This window comes from Sapajus apella, unplaced genomic scaffold (genome assembly GCF_009761245.1).
Source record: "Sapajus apella isolate SASKATOON/1434 unplaced genomic scaffold, GSC_monkey_1.0 scaffold37, whole genome shotgun sequence".
Lineage (NCBI taxonomy): Eukaryota > Metazoa > Chordata > Mammalia > Primates > Cebidae > Sapajus > Sapajus apella.
Window position 1 is genome coordinate 13,091,114 of NW_022436977.1, and position 16,303 is coordinate 13,107,416.

General features: G+C 40.1%; 1 protein-coding gene, 1 long non-coding RNA gene and 1 pseudogene across 10 annotated transcripts in view; 1 reads left to right on the top strand and 2 right to left on the bottom strand.

Moving 5' to 3' along the window:
- The window catches only part of MYO5A (myosin VA), a 217,738-nt gene extending 205,480 nt beyond the window's left edge, over window positions 1-12,258 (top strand). For all 9 annotated transcript variants that reach the window (XM_032297420.1, XM_032297418.1, XM_032297421.1 and 6 more), the window contains 6 exons: window positions 1,375-1,464; window positions 3,110-3,260; window positions 5,079-5,361; window positions 7,176-7,350; window positions 9,850-9,930; window positions 10,209-12,258. In XM_032297420.1, the coding sequence (XP_032153311.1) occupies window positions 1,375-1,464; window positions 3,110-3,260; window positions 5,079-5,361; window positions 7,176-7,350; window positions 9,850-9,930; window positions 10,209-10,361 (933 nt within the window). In that variant the 3' untranslated portion in view covers window positions 10,362-12,258. The remainder of the gene's footprint in view (window positions 1-1,374; window positions 1,465-3,109; window positions 3,261-5,078; window positions 5,362-7,175; window positions 7,351-9,849; window positions 9,931-10,208) is intronic.
- On the bottom strand, window positions 1,420-1,590 carry LOC116564605 (annotated as a pseudogene).
- A 1,088-nt stretch (window positions 12,259-13,346) lies between the features above and the next one.
- Window positions 13,347-15,421, bottom strand: LOC116564364. Its single transcript, XR_004274862.1, has 2 exons — window positions 14,298-15,421; window positions 13,347-14,223 (listed from the first exon to the last, which is right to left on the bottom strand). It is a non-coding gene; the product is annotated as an uncharacterized LOC116564364 (long non-coding RNA).
- Window positions 15,422-16,303: the final 882 nt, after the last annotated feature.

A 16,303-nucleotide genomic window follows, 5' to 3' on the forward strand; every position in this document is an offset into this window, starting at 1 on the left:
CCTGACCCACATGGTGAAACCCCATCTTAAAAAAAAGAAAAAAAAAAATTTAAGGGTGTTTTATGCTTTCTTAAAAATTTGATTTTATTTATGTAAAAAACAATGATATTATGACAAACCCATCTTTCCCTATGATATATCCTGTACACTTTTACTGCATAAAGCCACTACCAAGAAACCAAAGGCAGATACTCTCATACAGCTTCTAAGAACCTGGGTTTTGTCGTGATATAGTAATAGAGTCATTGGAATATATGATTTCTTGCAAAAAAAAAAAAAAAAAGAGCTTCTAAGATCATTTAATGCTAGGTACCTGTCCTAGATAAACTATTCTGGTTTTCCTTTGCAGGGTTTTTGAGAAAAAGTGTAGGCAAATTTTGATATTTCTTTGACTTCCCATATCCAAACTGGGATTAGTTCATCTAAACGATTTAGTTTACAAATGCATAGTCCTTCCAGGTATGTCTGCCATGAAGCCTCTGGGAGGTATTCCCAGCCCAATGTCTTTTTCAGGCACAGTGAGTGTCTCTTCTTCCTGCCATGGTGGCCCAGTCCTGGTGAAGAGCCAATCAGCTTTCCCCTGACTGTGCTGCTCAGTGCAGGACTTCCTCCATCTCATCTTTCGATTCACAGCACAGAAATTTTATCTTACCTTTGACAAGATTTTTAATCTAGTCTGGGTTTAAGTGCTTCAAATTCTTTTTCATATTGTTTCTCACAATACTAGTTACTCCTCTTTGTGCTTTTGGTTCTGATTCCCATCGTTAACCCCAAGGGACATGAGTTTCCATCAGCTGTGGCTGAGTGAATTTTTTTTTTTTTTTTTTTTTTTGAGACAGAGTCTCGTTCTGTTGCCCAGGCTGGAGTTCAGTGGCAGGATCTTGGCTCACTGCAATCTCCGTCTCTCGGGTTCAAGTGATTCTCCTTTCTCAGCCTCCCAAGTAGCTGGGACCACACCCAGCTAATTTTTGTATTTTAGTAGAGATGAGGTTTCACCATATTGGCCAGGCTAGTCTTGAACTCCTGACCTCAGGTGATCCACCTGCCTCAGCCTCCCAAAGTACTGGGATTACAGGTGTGAGTCACTGTGCCCAGCTGGGTAGATTTTTTCCTGCTTAAAGGAACAGCTAAATTCACATCAGTTTCATTTTCTATGCCAAAAAAGTGAATGGCAAGCAAAGCAACAACTAATGAACCTGGTGGCTGACATTCTGATAGCGATGACGTTAAGACTTCACAACTACAATGTGATTTATTTTTATAATTGTTTATAATGGCAACTGAAAGAAATGGGTCCTTTGGTATCTGTTCAATTTTTTTTAGGTTGTTATTTCCCTGAGGAAAAGACAAATTTAGACTTATTCTCTCTTTCAGAAAAGAGGTGATGATTTTGAAACCGTCTCCTTCTGGCTCTCTAACACATGCCGATTTTTGCACTGCTTGAAGCAGTACAGTGGAGAAGAGGTGAGAAAACCTTGATTACAAAACCAGCATGCTATACTTTCTCTGACCTTTTTAAGGAAACATGTAAAAGCACAAAATGTTTAATCATTTCTACACTTGATCTTAGCCAAAAGGCCAAGAAGCGATGTTTAATCATTTCTTACTTTAGAAACACAAATTCAGAGGTGGCTTAGAAGTTCATTGCTTTGTTTGATATTCACTATCTATGAAACAGTGATTTGGAGAATGACAGTTTCTTTTTTATATTATAAGAAAGCATAGAAAAAAATAAAGCATTGGTCAGTGAATAGTTACCAGAAGTGAAACTTGTTGTCAATATGTTTTAGTGGGCATTTCAGGAGCTCATATCAGAATAGTGAACTATTTAAAGAAATTAATCAATTTTGGCTTAATAATACATTAAAAGGTGATCAAAGATCATCTCTTTCAATTTGTCCAAAAATATCTGTTGTGTTTTTTTTTTTTTGTAGGGGTGTGTTCATTAGTTGTTTGATAGACTTCAAATATTTCAAAACTATGTAGAATATTAATAATGACTATTTATTAAGGGCTGTTTAGTATGTGTTAGCACTTACTACGCATGATGTTATTTATGATGATTCTTACAGCATCCCTGTGAGGTGGGAATTATAGCCCAGTTTTATAGATGAGGAAGCCAAGGCTTACTAGGGCTCATTGATTTGCCCAAGTTCTCTTGGCCACAAGGAGCAGAGATGGGATCCTGGGTCTGAGTCTGACACAGCTGAGGTCCCATGACCCTAACCGACTGCCCTCAGTACCTTCCATCCCTTTGCCAGGAGGGCAGCAGAGAAGGTCCCCAGCAGCACTTCCCAAGCACCCAGAGGCCTGGGCCTGTCCTGGCAGATGATGGGAGACACAGAGATGAACAAGGCCTGGTCCCTGAGAAGATGGGGCCGACAGACCAGAATCCCCCAGAGGGACTGATTGTGTCCTGTCAGTCCCCATATTTGGACCAGTCATTAAGTAGGTGGTAAGGAGGCAGATGCTTGGCTCTGGGGAGAATCCTTTATCAGGCAGCATCAGGCAAGCAACGTGTTAAACTGCCCATTCAGTTCCATTTTAACAGATAACACCAAAGATGCCCTTCTAACCTCTGACTGAAAACCATGGTATGGGTACCACAAAATATAGTAAAGGGAAATTTTTGTATGTATTCACCAGTCTCTGTAGAAATTGGGCTATTTCAAGATTATGTGTGTCCTTTGGGTATAGTATTTAAGAACAGGACTATATTTAATGAACTGAAGTTAAGAGATTAGTACTTTAGATAATTTAGTGTTTGACAGTAAACCTCCTGTTTCAGAAGTGAAACGCTCACTTTGGTTTTTTTTTTTTTTTTAATTTAAATTCCTCCAATTAATTTCATTGACATTGTATTGGGAAGATTTAAATGCTAGGTTGCCAAGTTTAGGTATTACTGAAAAACTAGTAAGAAGTGGAGGCAGGTATGATGGAAGCAAACAAACACACATCAGCATTTGAGAATGTCAGTCCTGGCATTGTAGTGGGGAAGCTCCTCGGACAGAGGGGAAAAGAGCATTAAGATGCTGATCAGATTGGAGATGGTTAAACTAAAGAGACAGGTTACTTCACGTGTATCATTAACTTTGCATTATGACTCTAGGGCTTTATGAAGCACAACACATCTCGCCAGAATGAACACTGCCTCACCAATTTTGACCTGGCTGAGTATCGGCAGGTGCTGAGTGACTTGGCCATTCAGATCTACCAGCAGCTCGTGCGGGTGTTAGAGAACATCCTTCAGCCAATGATTGGTAAGGCCAGGGCCCCACTGGGCATCGCAGCCTGCCTATCACTCGTGCCTGTCAGTAAGTAGCCACCAGTGGCACATGTTTCAGGGCAGGTATTCATATGAGGAGCTTAAAGTGGTAAGATACAGGGCCAAACCTAGCTGAGGAATCCCAGAAACCCAGCCGTAGTTGACTGGGATGCATCAAAATCACTCCTTCCACAAGACTGAAACAGTAATATCTGGTTTCCTTCCTTAATGTTTAATATTTAAATACAGTTTAATCCATGAATCTTAAAAAATTGTTTTAAGTTACCAAACACTATTACCTTCCAGCAAATTATCAGCAGGCTCTTAAGGCCACTTCTAGCTACGCTTCCTTTCCCGGTCCTTGCATTTTCCACATTTCCACAATTTCATTTCCCGTCTATGGACTCATAGTGTTTCCTTTGCTTTCGTAGGCCACAGTTAACTAGCTATTTGAGACATAAAAAGTTGAAGAAGTCATGGGAGATGGCAGTGTTTTCTTCAGTTGTCCCTTGAAAGGTCATGAATTTAGGTTGGCTAAAATGTAGGCGGTAACAGATACCAAGAAGGTCACCTTCAGCCAATCTTTCTTTTGCTTTGCCTGTTTCTACTGGCTAAATAAGAAATTTGCCTTGAAGAAGCCCCACTCTAAATCATTACCGCCATCTCCCAGTCATTTAACAGCAACAACAAATGTACCAGTTCTAGGGAATCTGTGTTTAGCACAGTTAAGTAGGAAGATGAACCAGATATGGCCTTTGCTCTCAAGGGGCTCCCAGTCAGGGAGTGGACATCTCAGAAACATTCTAGGGGAGGCATAAGCCAAATGCTAAGAGAGCACAACAGGGAAGCAGCAGGGCCACAGTAAGAAGATGAATCCTGGGAGACTGAGGTCAGCCTAAGGTCTCACTGCTATTGTGGGAAGCCCAGAACAAGAAAGGGCCCAGCTCTCCAGCCCCATACTACTCCTCTCTCCCACATCTTCTCCAAGATGATTATCAGTGCCCTGCCTTTCTTACTGTTTTTGCCTCTGAGGCTCAGATAACATGGAGAATGCTTATCTTAATCCTGACTACTACATACATCTCTCAAAAACCCACCAAAGGCACATACTATTGTGCTATCACAAGGCTACTGCTTCTTATGCTTCTTATTTTAGAAAATACACCATTAAGTTTACTTAAATTCATAGTAAATTTTTGCATTTAAGAATTATTCCTCATCCTGGCCAACATGGTGAAACCCCGTTTCTACTAAAAATACAAAAATTAGCTAGGTGTGGTGGCGTTCACCTGTGGTCCCAGCTACTTGGGATGCTGAGACAGGAGAATCACTTAAACCCAGGAGTCAGAGTTTGCAGTGAGCCGAGATCACGCCACTGCATTCCATCCTGGTGACACAGCAAGACTCCGTCTCAAAATAAATAAATAATAAATAATTATTCCTTCGGTAAAGTTTAAAATCCAGAAGCCCTTTTGTAGTGAAGTTCCTTTTCCCACTATTTTGGCACCCAGATCTTTTTTTTTTGAGATGGAGTCTCACTCTGTCACCCAGCTTGGAGCTCAGTGGTGCTGAGCTCCTGCGTAGCTGGGATTACAGGTGCATACCACCACACCTCGCTAATTTTTGTACTTTTAATAGAGATGGGGATTTCCTTATGTTGGCCAGGCTGGTCTCGAATTTCTGGCCACCAGTGATCCACCCACCTCAGCCAGTTTTCCAAAGTTGAATGTGTGTGTGTTTGTGCACATGGTTATGTGCACATGAAAGGTTTCCTTCCACATCTTCACCTCTAACAACTGAAATACTCCTGCAGTCTCAGGCATGCTGGAACATGAAACGATTCAGGGCGTGTCTGGGGTGAAGCCCACAGGGCTGAGAAAGCGAACCTCCAGTATTGCCGACGAGGGAACCTACACGCTGGACTCCATCCTCCGGCAGCTCAACTCCTTCCACTCAGTCATGTGTCAGCACGGCATGGACCCTGAACTGATCAAGCAGGTGGTCAAGCAGATGTTCTATATTGTGGGGGCCATCACCCTGAACAACCTACTCCTGCGGAAGGACATGTGCTCCTGGAGTAAAGGCATGCAGATCAGGTGGGCGAATACCAACACCTGCGACAGCTTCTTTTTGCTGCCTGGCTGGCCTGCCAGGGTTGTGGAGAGCTCATGACTTGTTTTTGGTCTTTGTACCTGATGTCTGGGGCCATGCAGCCAAGCAGCAAGGGAGGAACTGGCATGGAGCCACTTTCCCTTGTCTGGCTGGATTTCTCTAGATCTCATTATTGCTTCCTGTCTGTACCCTGCCAACAGGTTCTTCACATTCTTGATAGGAAACCCTACTCCACTGTGAAGGTTGCTTCTTTGGGGAAGTAAAGAGATGATACAAAAATACACAAAGATGAGATAGCTGCTTCCTCTCCTAATGTGTGTGCTTTAATTATGCAATAAGAAATTACTAAATTATAATGAAGATTTCTAATGTTTGAATGCTCTTAGAAATATATTTTTGGAAAGATACTTTTTTGTACCTATGGCAAAAAGAACAGGTCTAATAGGTATTTTACTAATTCTTAAAATATCCTCCCTCTGTATTTAAGAAAAGCTACACTTAAGTTTATGCCCAATACTCCTTAGCATAACCTCATTATTGTAATATAATTCATTCTTTTGCAAATTTTTTTACTTTTTAATATTTATTTATTTTTGAGACAGAGTTTTGCTCTTGTTGCCCAGGCTGGGGTGCAGTGGCACAATCTCAGCTCACCGCAACCTCTGCCTCCAGGTTCAAGAGATTCTCCTGCCTTAGCCTCCTGAGTAGCTGGGATTACAAGCATGCACCACCACGCCTGGCTAATTTTTGTATTTTTGGTAGAGACAGAGTTTTACCATGTTGGCCAGGGTGGTCTTGAACTCCTGACCTCAGCTGATCCACCTGCCTCAGCCTCCTAAAGTGCTGGAATTACAACCGTGAGCCACCATGCCTGGCCACAAATTTTTTATTTTAAAACAGCTAGAATATTCACCAAGAGGTGGGAAAAATGATTTCTCCTATGAAAATTTTAGTAGGAACTCAATCTCAGGATTAATGTTCTTTTCAAATTTTCCATCCTGACTCACATTGAATTGTGGTGAATTTAAAGACAATAATGCCTTCCTCTTAGATAATAGAACATATTTATCCATAAGCTCTACGTGGAATGTGGAGCCACCTGTCATAATATTATGCTGGATCCTATTTGCCTGGTTGCTAAGTGCTGACTGTGTGCCCGTTGACCTTAGTCTTAGGACCGCTGCCACTGGTTGGCTACTTTGTGAAATCTCAGTGTCTGTAGTTTGTCTCTGTCCCCATTTTGAGTCTTTGTCTCTTCCAAGGGCCCTCTTTTCCTTCACCCTGCAGCTTTCTTGGGCCAGTGTCTTCATCTCCTAGGCTCTTCCCTTAAGGCCTGAGCACAGGTATATGTTGGGGCTTCTAGTTATTCAGTTACCTGATTTGGAGTTTGCCTTAAGAGAAAGTACTTCAAGGATTATCAAGTCTCATCCTGCAACGGTAACCCAGCTCTGAAATTGTGAGAGAAGCTACAAAGTGTTTTCTGGCAGAGCTACATTAAGTATTCTATTTTGTTTATTAGCAAGTCTAATAACTTTTGCCATAATGACTTTATATCCATCTTCCAGTAAAGAGAATTACATTGTCTTGTCATTTAATCTTATATAATGATGATTATAATCCTCATGACTATAATAAATTTTTAAGCACAGCTGATGAGATTTAAGAAAATTGAACAAAAATACTGCCTGTCATTTTAACAGAAATCCTGACAAGGCCACACACACCAAAATTAAGACATTTTGACAATATTCAGCAAATTTGCATTCTCTGTATCTCTCTTTTTTTTTTCTTTTCATAGGTACAATGTCAGTCAACTGGAAGAATGGCTGCGTGACAAGAATCTGATGAACAGTGGAGCTAAAGAAACCCTGGAACCTCTCATTCAGGCTGCTCAACTTTTGCAAGTGAAAAAGAAAACAGATGATGATGCAGAAGCCATTTGTTCTATGTGCAATGCTTTAACTACTGCCCAGGTAGAGCAATTCTCTCTGTTATGAAATAATTTAACATTCATCAAAGATGATCTTTAGGGAAGTAAAAAAGTTTTCTACTTATTGCTTGTATCTCTGAGCTGCCTTCATCTCTGTCCAAGAAGATATGCCTGTACCAATCTTAAAGCAAGGAGATTTTGCCAGAAATTAATGCATTTCAGTGGTAATTACAGTTAAATGTGTTCAGTATTCAGCAAGTATTTGCTGAGTGCTTACAGTGTTCTATATAACATTGAAGGCACTGGGATACATAGACAAAGCAAAGTCTCTGCTCTCATGGAGTATACAGTCTATGCAGCTTATATTCCATAAAATAGCTTTCCATATTATTTGATAATTGAGTGGATTATCAAATAATCACTTTTTTTTTTTAAAGACAGATAGTTGTTACTTCAACAAGTGTAATTGAACCTCCATCTGAAGGCACCATATTTATTGCTGGGGAAGATGCCTCAATAAATAAGGAAAAATTTCTGCCTTCAAGGAGCTTACAGTTTAGTAGGGAAGACAGACTTGTATCCAGGTGACTCTATCATAGAGACTCTAGCAAATTCTATAGTAAGATATCTAAAGGAAGACTTTCTTAATGTTTATCATATGTCCTATAACATATGAAATTTTCAGTTTTGCCCAATACAATTAAAACTCAATCAGGCCAGATGTGGTGGCTCACACCTGTAATCCCAGCACTTTGGAAGGCCAAGGCGGGCAGATCACCTGAGGTCAGGAGTTCAAGACCAGCCTGGCCAACATGGTTAAATCCTGTCTCTACAAAAATACAAAAATTAGCCTGGTGTGGTGGCAGGTTCCTATAATCCCAGCTACTTGGGAGGCTGACACAGGAGAATGGCTTGAACCCAGGAAGCAGAGGTTGCAGTGAGCCGAGATTGTGCCACTACATTCCAGCCTGGGTGACAGAGCAAGACTCCATCTCAGAAAAACAAACAAAAGCTCAGTAGATAATCAGAATCAAGATTTGTAGTTTCTTAATGTTGAATTGATATTTGCATAAGTTATTGCTAAAAATAAAGCAGAACTATCCTATTGAACAATGGTCTTGAGATTTCCTCCCAGTTTCTTCAAGTGTGGAAAGTAAGAATACACTGGAGGAAGCCCAACTTTATAGAAGTTGTCTGTCATTCAACTTCTAAAGAATATACTTTAATCCTTAAATATACTTTAAGCATATTTCACAGAGTAAGGCAGACCTACAATTTATTTATTTAGCAAATGTTAGTAAACAAAGTGGTTCTACTTTTTAAAATTCAAATACTTGCCTCTGAGGGACTGATCCCTGATTCACTTTGTCACCCACAGACCTGATAAATGTGCCCACTTTCTAATTCATCTCTCTCTGGTCCTTAATTTATTTTCCTATAGATCAGCACTGTCCTGCATTCAACTATTATTTTCATTTTGTGCTATTTAAATAGCCACCTGTGGCTAGTGACTACTATTGTATTGGACAGCACAGCTTTAGACAATACCTTGAAAATGGAAATGTCTACCTTATATAGACAATGATTTACTTTAATTAGAAAAGTCTATTTATTTTAAATAGACATGACCATTTTACAAAAGAAATAATTGGACTTTTTGAAAAATAACTTCATACTCTCTAAGTAGTTGGTAATTTCTTTAGGGGCTTTTGTTATTCGTGTTATTTATGATGTTTTATAAAAAATATGATTAAAAGGGCTGGGCGCGGTGGCTCAAGCCTGTAATCCCAGCACTTTGGGAGGCCGAGGCGGGTGGATCACGAGGTCAAGAGATCAAGACCATCCTGGTCAACGTGGTGAAACCCCGTCTCTACTAAAAATACAAAAAATTAGCTGGGCATGGTGGCTTGTGCCTGTAATCCCAGCGACTCAGGAGGCTGAGGCAGGAGAATTGCCTGAACCCAGGAGACGGAGGTTGCGGTGAGCCGAGATCGCGCCATTGCACTCCAGCCTGGGTAGCAAGAGCGAAACTCCGTCTCAAAAAAAAAAAAAAAAAAAATATATGATTAAAAAACAGTCAAAAGAGATAATTATATTAATATAGCTAACATTTTTTATGGTGAAAACAAGTTGAAGAATGGTAATAACGGAAGGAATCCCATTTGAATAAAAATAATATGAACTAGAATATGAATAGCAGCTAGAAGGTTCAGTGCATAGTTAACAATTGCCACTTTGGGAGAGTGGAAGGATGGGAGTGGGGACATTTATTTTTCATGTTTTATTCTCTTAACGCTGTTTGAATATTCTTCTAAGTTTATACGGCTTCCTACATTATTACACAAACATTACCTTTATACAGTCTTTTGTAAAAATTCAAATAACAAAGGTAAATGAGCAGACCAGCTTCTCCTTCCTTATGGTTCCAGACCATCCCTGAGTAGAACTGAAATCTGTACCCACAGATCCTTTCAGTTTTTCAGATTTAGGTACTCAGTGTGTATTGATATGCCAAAAACTTTGATCATTTCATTTCTCACAGATTGTCAAAGTATTGAATTTGTATACCCCAGTTAATGAGTTTGAAGAAAGAGTCTCTGTATCATTCATTCGTACTATACAGGTAAGAGCTCCCATCTTTTTCTTTGATTCAGCAACACCGTCTTTTGAATGGATATGTTGTAATTTATTGAAGGATAATGTGTTATATTTTATTATCTTATTTTATAATGTACTAACTTTTTTGATAATATTTTATTGGGAAAATGAAGTGAGTTTAAAACAAAGATAAACATTCTTCATTAGTTGAGAATTTGAGGCTAGAAATTTTAGTAGAAAAAAACCTTTTAGGTTCAAAGAACTGATGCTCTGTTTATTTTTTTTTTTTCTTAATCTTCTCAGATGCGTTTACGAGACAGGAAAGACTCTCCCCAGCTGCTCATGGATGCTAAACACATCTTTCCTGTCACCTTTCCTTTCAACCCATCTTCTCTCGCGCTAGAAACCATCCAGATTCCAGCCAGCCTCGGCCTGGGCTTCATTTCACGGGTCTGAAAGTGATGTCCAGGCAAACATTGACAATACATTTCTTGCCTGAAATAAGAACCCATTATTTCCAGTGAGCTACTGAAAATACGTTTTTGAAGAGAAAGTACTGATTATCTCCCTATGAGAAGTCATTAACTGGAAATCTTCCTAGAATACTTTCATCACCTTGGAAAAAATGATAGGCTCTTTCGTGCTGTGTTATCTTCATAGCAACGCTCATCCTTGACCAACTAGGTACCCTGAGTTTACATACAGGTGAATGATGGAAGGAAGGGAGAGAGGAAGGAAAGGAGGAGAGAAATGTGTCTTCAGCTGGCAGCATTTATTTTAAATCTTTAGCACTGCATTTGAATGGTATAAAAAGCATAACTTCTATAGGTGAGCTGCTAGGAAGGCATCGAAGAACCTCCTCTGCACTAAACAGGAGAATGGAAATAAAAGTCTCCATTGAGTACATATCATATCAGTTTAGTAATCAGTTATGTTGATACTGTCAAACTGGATCAAAGAAATAAACTGGCAATATGTAATTGGTCAAGTAACTTCCTTATTTGTATCACTATGATATAGAGATATTAAAGGAATGTTGGTTTGCTAAATAGCATAGATGTCCATTTGTACTATAGTTTACTGAGCATTTTAAATTGCTGCTATATACTGTCTTCTTAAAATGTAAGTGATATTAGGCCCCACAACAATAAGCTTCTCTTATCAACTCTGTTTACAATTCAGTCAGATCACAGTTTTAACTGGATTATATGCAAATACCTACAGATTCACCTGCACAAGTAGTAGACACTGGAAAGTCATTTAGTAATATGACAAAATGCTTGACATTTAGGGGTAGGATTAGACAAAGTGGCTATTGTTGATGTCATTATTTATTCAGGATGTATTACATTGATGTGCTCACTAATTTTCCTTGTGTGGCTATTGCATCAAGGTCCAGTGTTCTGTGAAGTGACTTATTTTTAATAAGTCTGAACAGATCTGATTCGTACAGTGCACATTTTCAACCTTGACAGATTTTCTCTCTTGTTAATTTGTTAAGAATTAATCTCAGCTGGGCACAGTGGCTCACGCCTTTAATCCCAGCACATTGGGAAGCCAAGGTGGGCGGATCACTTGAGGTCAGGAGTTCGAGACCAGCCTGGCCAGCATGGCGAAACCCCGTCTCTACTAAAAATACAAAACTTAGCCGGGCATAGTGGCATGTGCCTGTAATCCCAGCTACTCGGGAGGCTGAGGCACGAGAATCAATTGAACCTGGGAAGCAGAGGTTGCAGTGAGATCACACCACCGCACTCCAGCTGGGGTGACAGAGCGAGACTCTGCCTCAGAAAAAGAGAAAAAAAAAAAAAAAAGAGTTAATCTCATTATCTGAAAGAATTGTCAGAATGTTAATGATTCAGGTCTTGAAACTTTGATTATGCAAAAGAAAATAAGGTATATAATAAATATTACATTATGATTCAGTTTTTTAAGGTTTTGCAACTTCTATAAGTGTTCTCAGATGCCACTAGATACTTTTAAAAGCATCATATTAGAAATACTTTAAGAAGACTTATATAGGAAGTAGAAGATTGTTGAATTTTACAGAGGATTTGGTTCATTAAGACCCAGATTCTATAAGTTTTCATTCTGAAATTATAGTAAAACTTATTCACCATTTTTCTTAGAAATCTTATACAATAAATCCTTCAGGTTGCACAAAAGCAAATTATTAGTTTTCATTAGAAACTCTGGTTCTGAATTACAATCATAGATTATATAATTTAACTGTTAGATGGTCTATAAAAATGACAAATCTAATTAAAATATGTGCAATATTTATAGAAGTCAAATAGCTTCATATCAGTGATAAAGATTGTTATTAAAAGATAAATACTGTCTGTTAACTTAAGTGGGCCTCAGTTTTCTTGTTTATAAAATAAGAGAGTTGGACATTGATTCTTAACATCTCTTCCACATTTAAAATTCTTTCTTCTCAGCCCTTAGAATCTAGAGAAAAAAACTGCAGTTACTCAGTAAGTTCTTTCTCTGGTGGAAAGACCAGTGTGTAGTGCCTGTCAATTCCTTAGGATTAATCAAATGTAAAATCACAAGTTTGTGTAACCGTAGCCTTTCTTAAATATACATGATTCGTGGACATGCTTTTAGAAGGTCCTACTATATTTGTATTATAATTGGTTTAAGTAATTTTTATTACATCATGTACTGCTTTACTCAATTTGAATACATTTATTTATTTGCAATACCAACCAGAAACACTACCAATTGCATCAGATTCTCTCAGTTTTTCCTGGTTGTCAATGCAGTTTCAATGCACAATTAAGTCATAGCTATTTGGTTTGTACCGAATGGATCAGAATCTAACAGCATTGATAGGCTGTAAGTTGGGGAGTTGCTAAGAAAATGCAACCGTGGTACAGGCTGTCCACCTCAGCCCTGGAAATGCTCCCAGACCTTCCCCAGCTTCATCCTGTGTAGCACGACTCACGTGCACCCTGAATCTTCTCAGGTCTTCCAGGTCACACCATAGCTGTCACTGCCATGCAGCCTTTTCTGTTACTCAGATAGCTCATGTACTGAAGCATCATGAAGAAAAGGCTCTGGTGTGAGCCTTTCTTTCCCAATTCCGGTCTTTCTCCTCTCAAGTGCTGGAGCCAGAGCTCCCACTCTGCCCTGGCGGTTTCTCCTGTTCAGTGATGGTGGTACAAAGGTTCTGCTATTCCAGGACTCCAACTTCCTCCCAGGTCTACCCAGAGCCTCAGATGGGGGTCTGAATTAACCTCTCTTGGTGGCCTGGAGATTTTTAGTCATTCACAAAAATACCTTGTAACCAGGGCCCAGTAAATGACTCTGTATACCATTTTCTTGAAGGTACAGGAAGATTCTGCCAACTATGGGGATCTTTGGGCCAGTTTGAGGACTGCTTTCTCTGAGGTCCCTTCTTTCTGTCATCCACACTTTCTTACCCAGCTTCAGACACACCCTGCCAGCCTTTCACTTACTCATTCACTCTTCCCCTTCCCTCAACTTAATCGTCTGTCTATCCTGTTGCCTGCTGTTTGTGCACTGATGGCAGGTGGATGGAGTCAGTCTTCAGTTGCCCCCGCTGGCCTTCCTGGTGCTTACCGTCAGCCCAATCTTCGCACAGTTCTTATTGTTCTCACTTCTCTGCAATACATTCCTTTAGAAGACCAGTGATTGACTTTTTCTTAATTCCTCTGTGACACACAATGGGAATTCAAAGGAAGAGACCTTAAAAGTCACAGCAGTTTTTTGTCTCAGTAATCCTCTCCCCACTCACCTTACTACATGCAGACTCACACTTTTACAACTTGAAGCTGAAAAATTAAAAGTAATTTCCCTTCTTGCAGCTTTTCTCAGGTTAAGGCTTTAATCTGCCTAGAGTAACTCTAAAAGGAGGGAAGATAAATATGGGATAAAATCCACAAAGTGTAGCTTCTAATTCCTTTGGAAGTTTAAAAAATTTCCACATACCTGATGCTTCTTTCATCAGGTGCAGAAGCACAAAAACATATTCCAAAACCAACTGACAGGAGATTTGGGGATTAGTGTCAGTTCGGATGGTTTGCGCTGTTGTTATTTCTTCATTTCAATGGATAGAGTTGGCTTTTTCTGGGTGAGTAGTTATGTGTAATATAGATCAAATCTTTTAGTAAGGTTACAGCTACATATTAGGAGAGGCTATGAAAATATTATTAGAATTTCAGCGTGTGGTTGTTGTGAGAAATTACTTTCCTGGTAACCCTAGGAAAATGGGCACCTGCCACCATCCTGAGAAGTCCTCACACAATGCTCTCTGTCTGTCTGTCTGTCTCTCTCTCTCTCTCTCTCTCTCCTTCTCTCTCTCTCTCTCTCTCCTTCTCTCTCTCTCTCTCTCTCTCTCACACACACACACACACACACACACACACACACACACACACACACACACTGTCTCCAATTCATAGAGTTCCTTAGCAGGCATAAACACGGATCCTCTGGGTAATGTCAGCTGCTTATGATAAAACAGAGCCAAACTAGTGCATCCTGCTGAAAGTAGTGCAGAAACAATACCTGGGTCCAGATACGCTTTCCTGAAGCGCTTTCCTCTGTTACCTCGTTTCATCCTCACAGCAGCATGGACGGTGGATGGGGTCGCTTCTACAATCATTTGCCGATGATAGCTTGGGAATAGAGATGGGTCAGTGACTTGCCTGATGTCACACAGCCCTCCAGCCATCCCGCTTTCCCATACAGAGCAGTGGCATGGGCACCTGTGAGTCAGGAGAATTTAAAAACATTGTGAGGTCATGCCGCTGCCCTCTTGGTACCTGTGGAATGCCCCAGGCCAACAAGGGGTGCTTTTTTATCAGAATTGGCAGCTGGCATGTGGGAACTGAGCAAGTGCTGAGTACCAAGTTACTTGTTTTAAGGAGACCAAGTGCTCAGCACCAAGTGGTTTTCTTTTTTGTCAGTTACTTGCCATAACTAGGCTTGACTTTTGTCGTGAATCAGTGCTCTCTGGGAGGGTGCACTACTCTGTGTTTGGAGATTAGTTGGTAGCAGGCTGTCTCAACCAAAAAGACAGGAAGCAGCAAAAGCCTCTGTGAAGTTAAGAGGAGAGTTACTCTCCACGCCATCGTCAGTGTCCCTACTACCAGGTGAGCGTCGCAGCCTGCACAGGCCTACAGCCACAGGCCACCTTCCCAATTTAGGTCCTCAGCACACGGAGCCCAAGCCACTGGGTACCTTCTGAGGGCTGTTCACAGGACGGGTCATCTACAAGTCAGTCTGTGTGGGAGCCCCGCAGCGTGTGCATGCTGTGCTGCAGGTGTTGACGGTGCTAGGAGGGGTGCCATGCGCATGCGCGTTGAAGAGGCTCTGTACCGCCGTGGCCTCTGTTCATGGATGAGTGCATTGGAATTTGTTCTCAGGCTGTGCTGTGAGGGCCGCCTTAACCCTTGCTCCCTTCCCTTCTAGAGCTGCCTTAAGTTCTCCAGAACTTTTCTTCTGTAAAGGATATCTTGCCTGGAAGGGATGTCTTGCCCTGTTTCTCAAGGTTTTGTGAGAGTTTTGACTGGGTGTGACCCTGTCAAAACTGGCTTGTTCCTCCTTTTCTGGCTTGACCCTGCATGACCCTCCTTCTCCTGTACTTTCTCCTCTTTCCTTTCCAAGTGGGAATGAGAACTGTGGGGCAGTGACAGTCTCAGAGCCAGTGAGAGGCCAGCTTAGAGAATGCTGCTAAGTTAGTGAGACTCTGTGTCACAAGTAAGAAAATGTATATGAAAGAAATTTTGGAGATAGGTTAGATTCTTGATAATATTTAAATGTCTTACTTTCTACTAACCTTTTGTCACTAAAGGTTAAGGGTGGAACTCAAACATTTTGTGGACATTCTTTTCAAAGTTTTTTAAGGTTGAGTAAAAACAGGAAAGCGTGCTATACGTTCTCATCCACTGTATTACCCTAAATTAAATAAACCAACCTGAATTACAGTAGATTTCTCAATAAATCAGGAACTGAAAAATACTATGTATAATATCTTCCAAAATGCTTTTTATACTTTTTTTTTATTTGTAATTTGGTCTATCTAAAATGTTCATTAGCGTAACTTAATGGGTGTTATTGGATTCATATGACTAACATTTCTTCAGTATTGTAATGCTTGAAATATTTGAAAGAAAAATGTTTTTTAGTTGAAACTGGTATATGTAATTTAATGCTTGGCAGGTCAGTATATTTTTATGCATTTTTCAGAGTCAACAGTTTCAAATATCTTATTGTTACCATATGTTATAAAATTTTAGCCCACATTTCAGGCCCCCTAAGTCATTTGAGCCATTATTTTTTCCAAACAAATGGTGAATTTTTTCTTTAAATGTGGATATATATGTTGTATTTATGACTCCTAATTATGTATTTTTGTGGGATCCTGC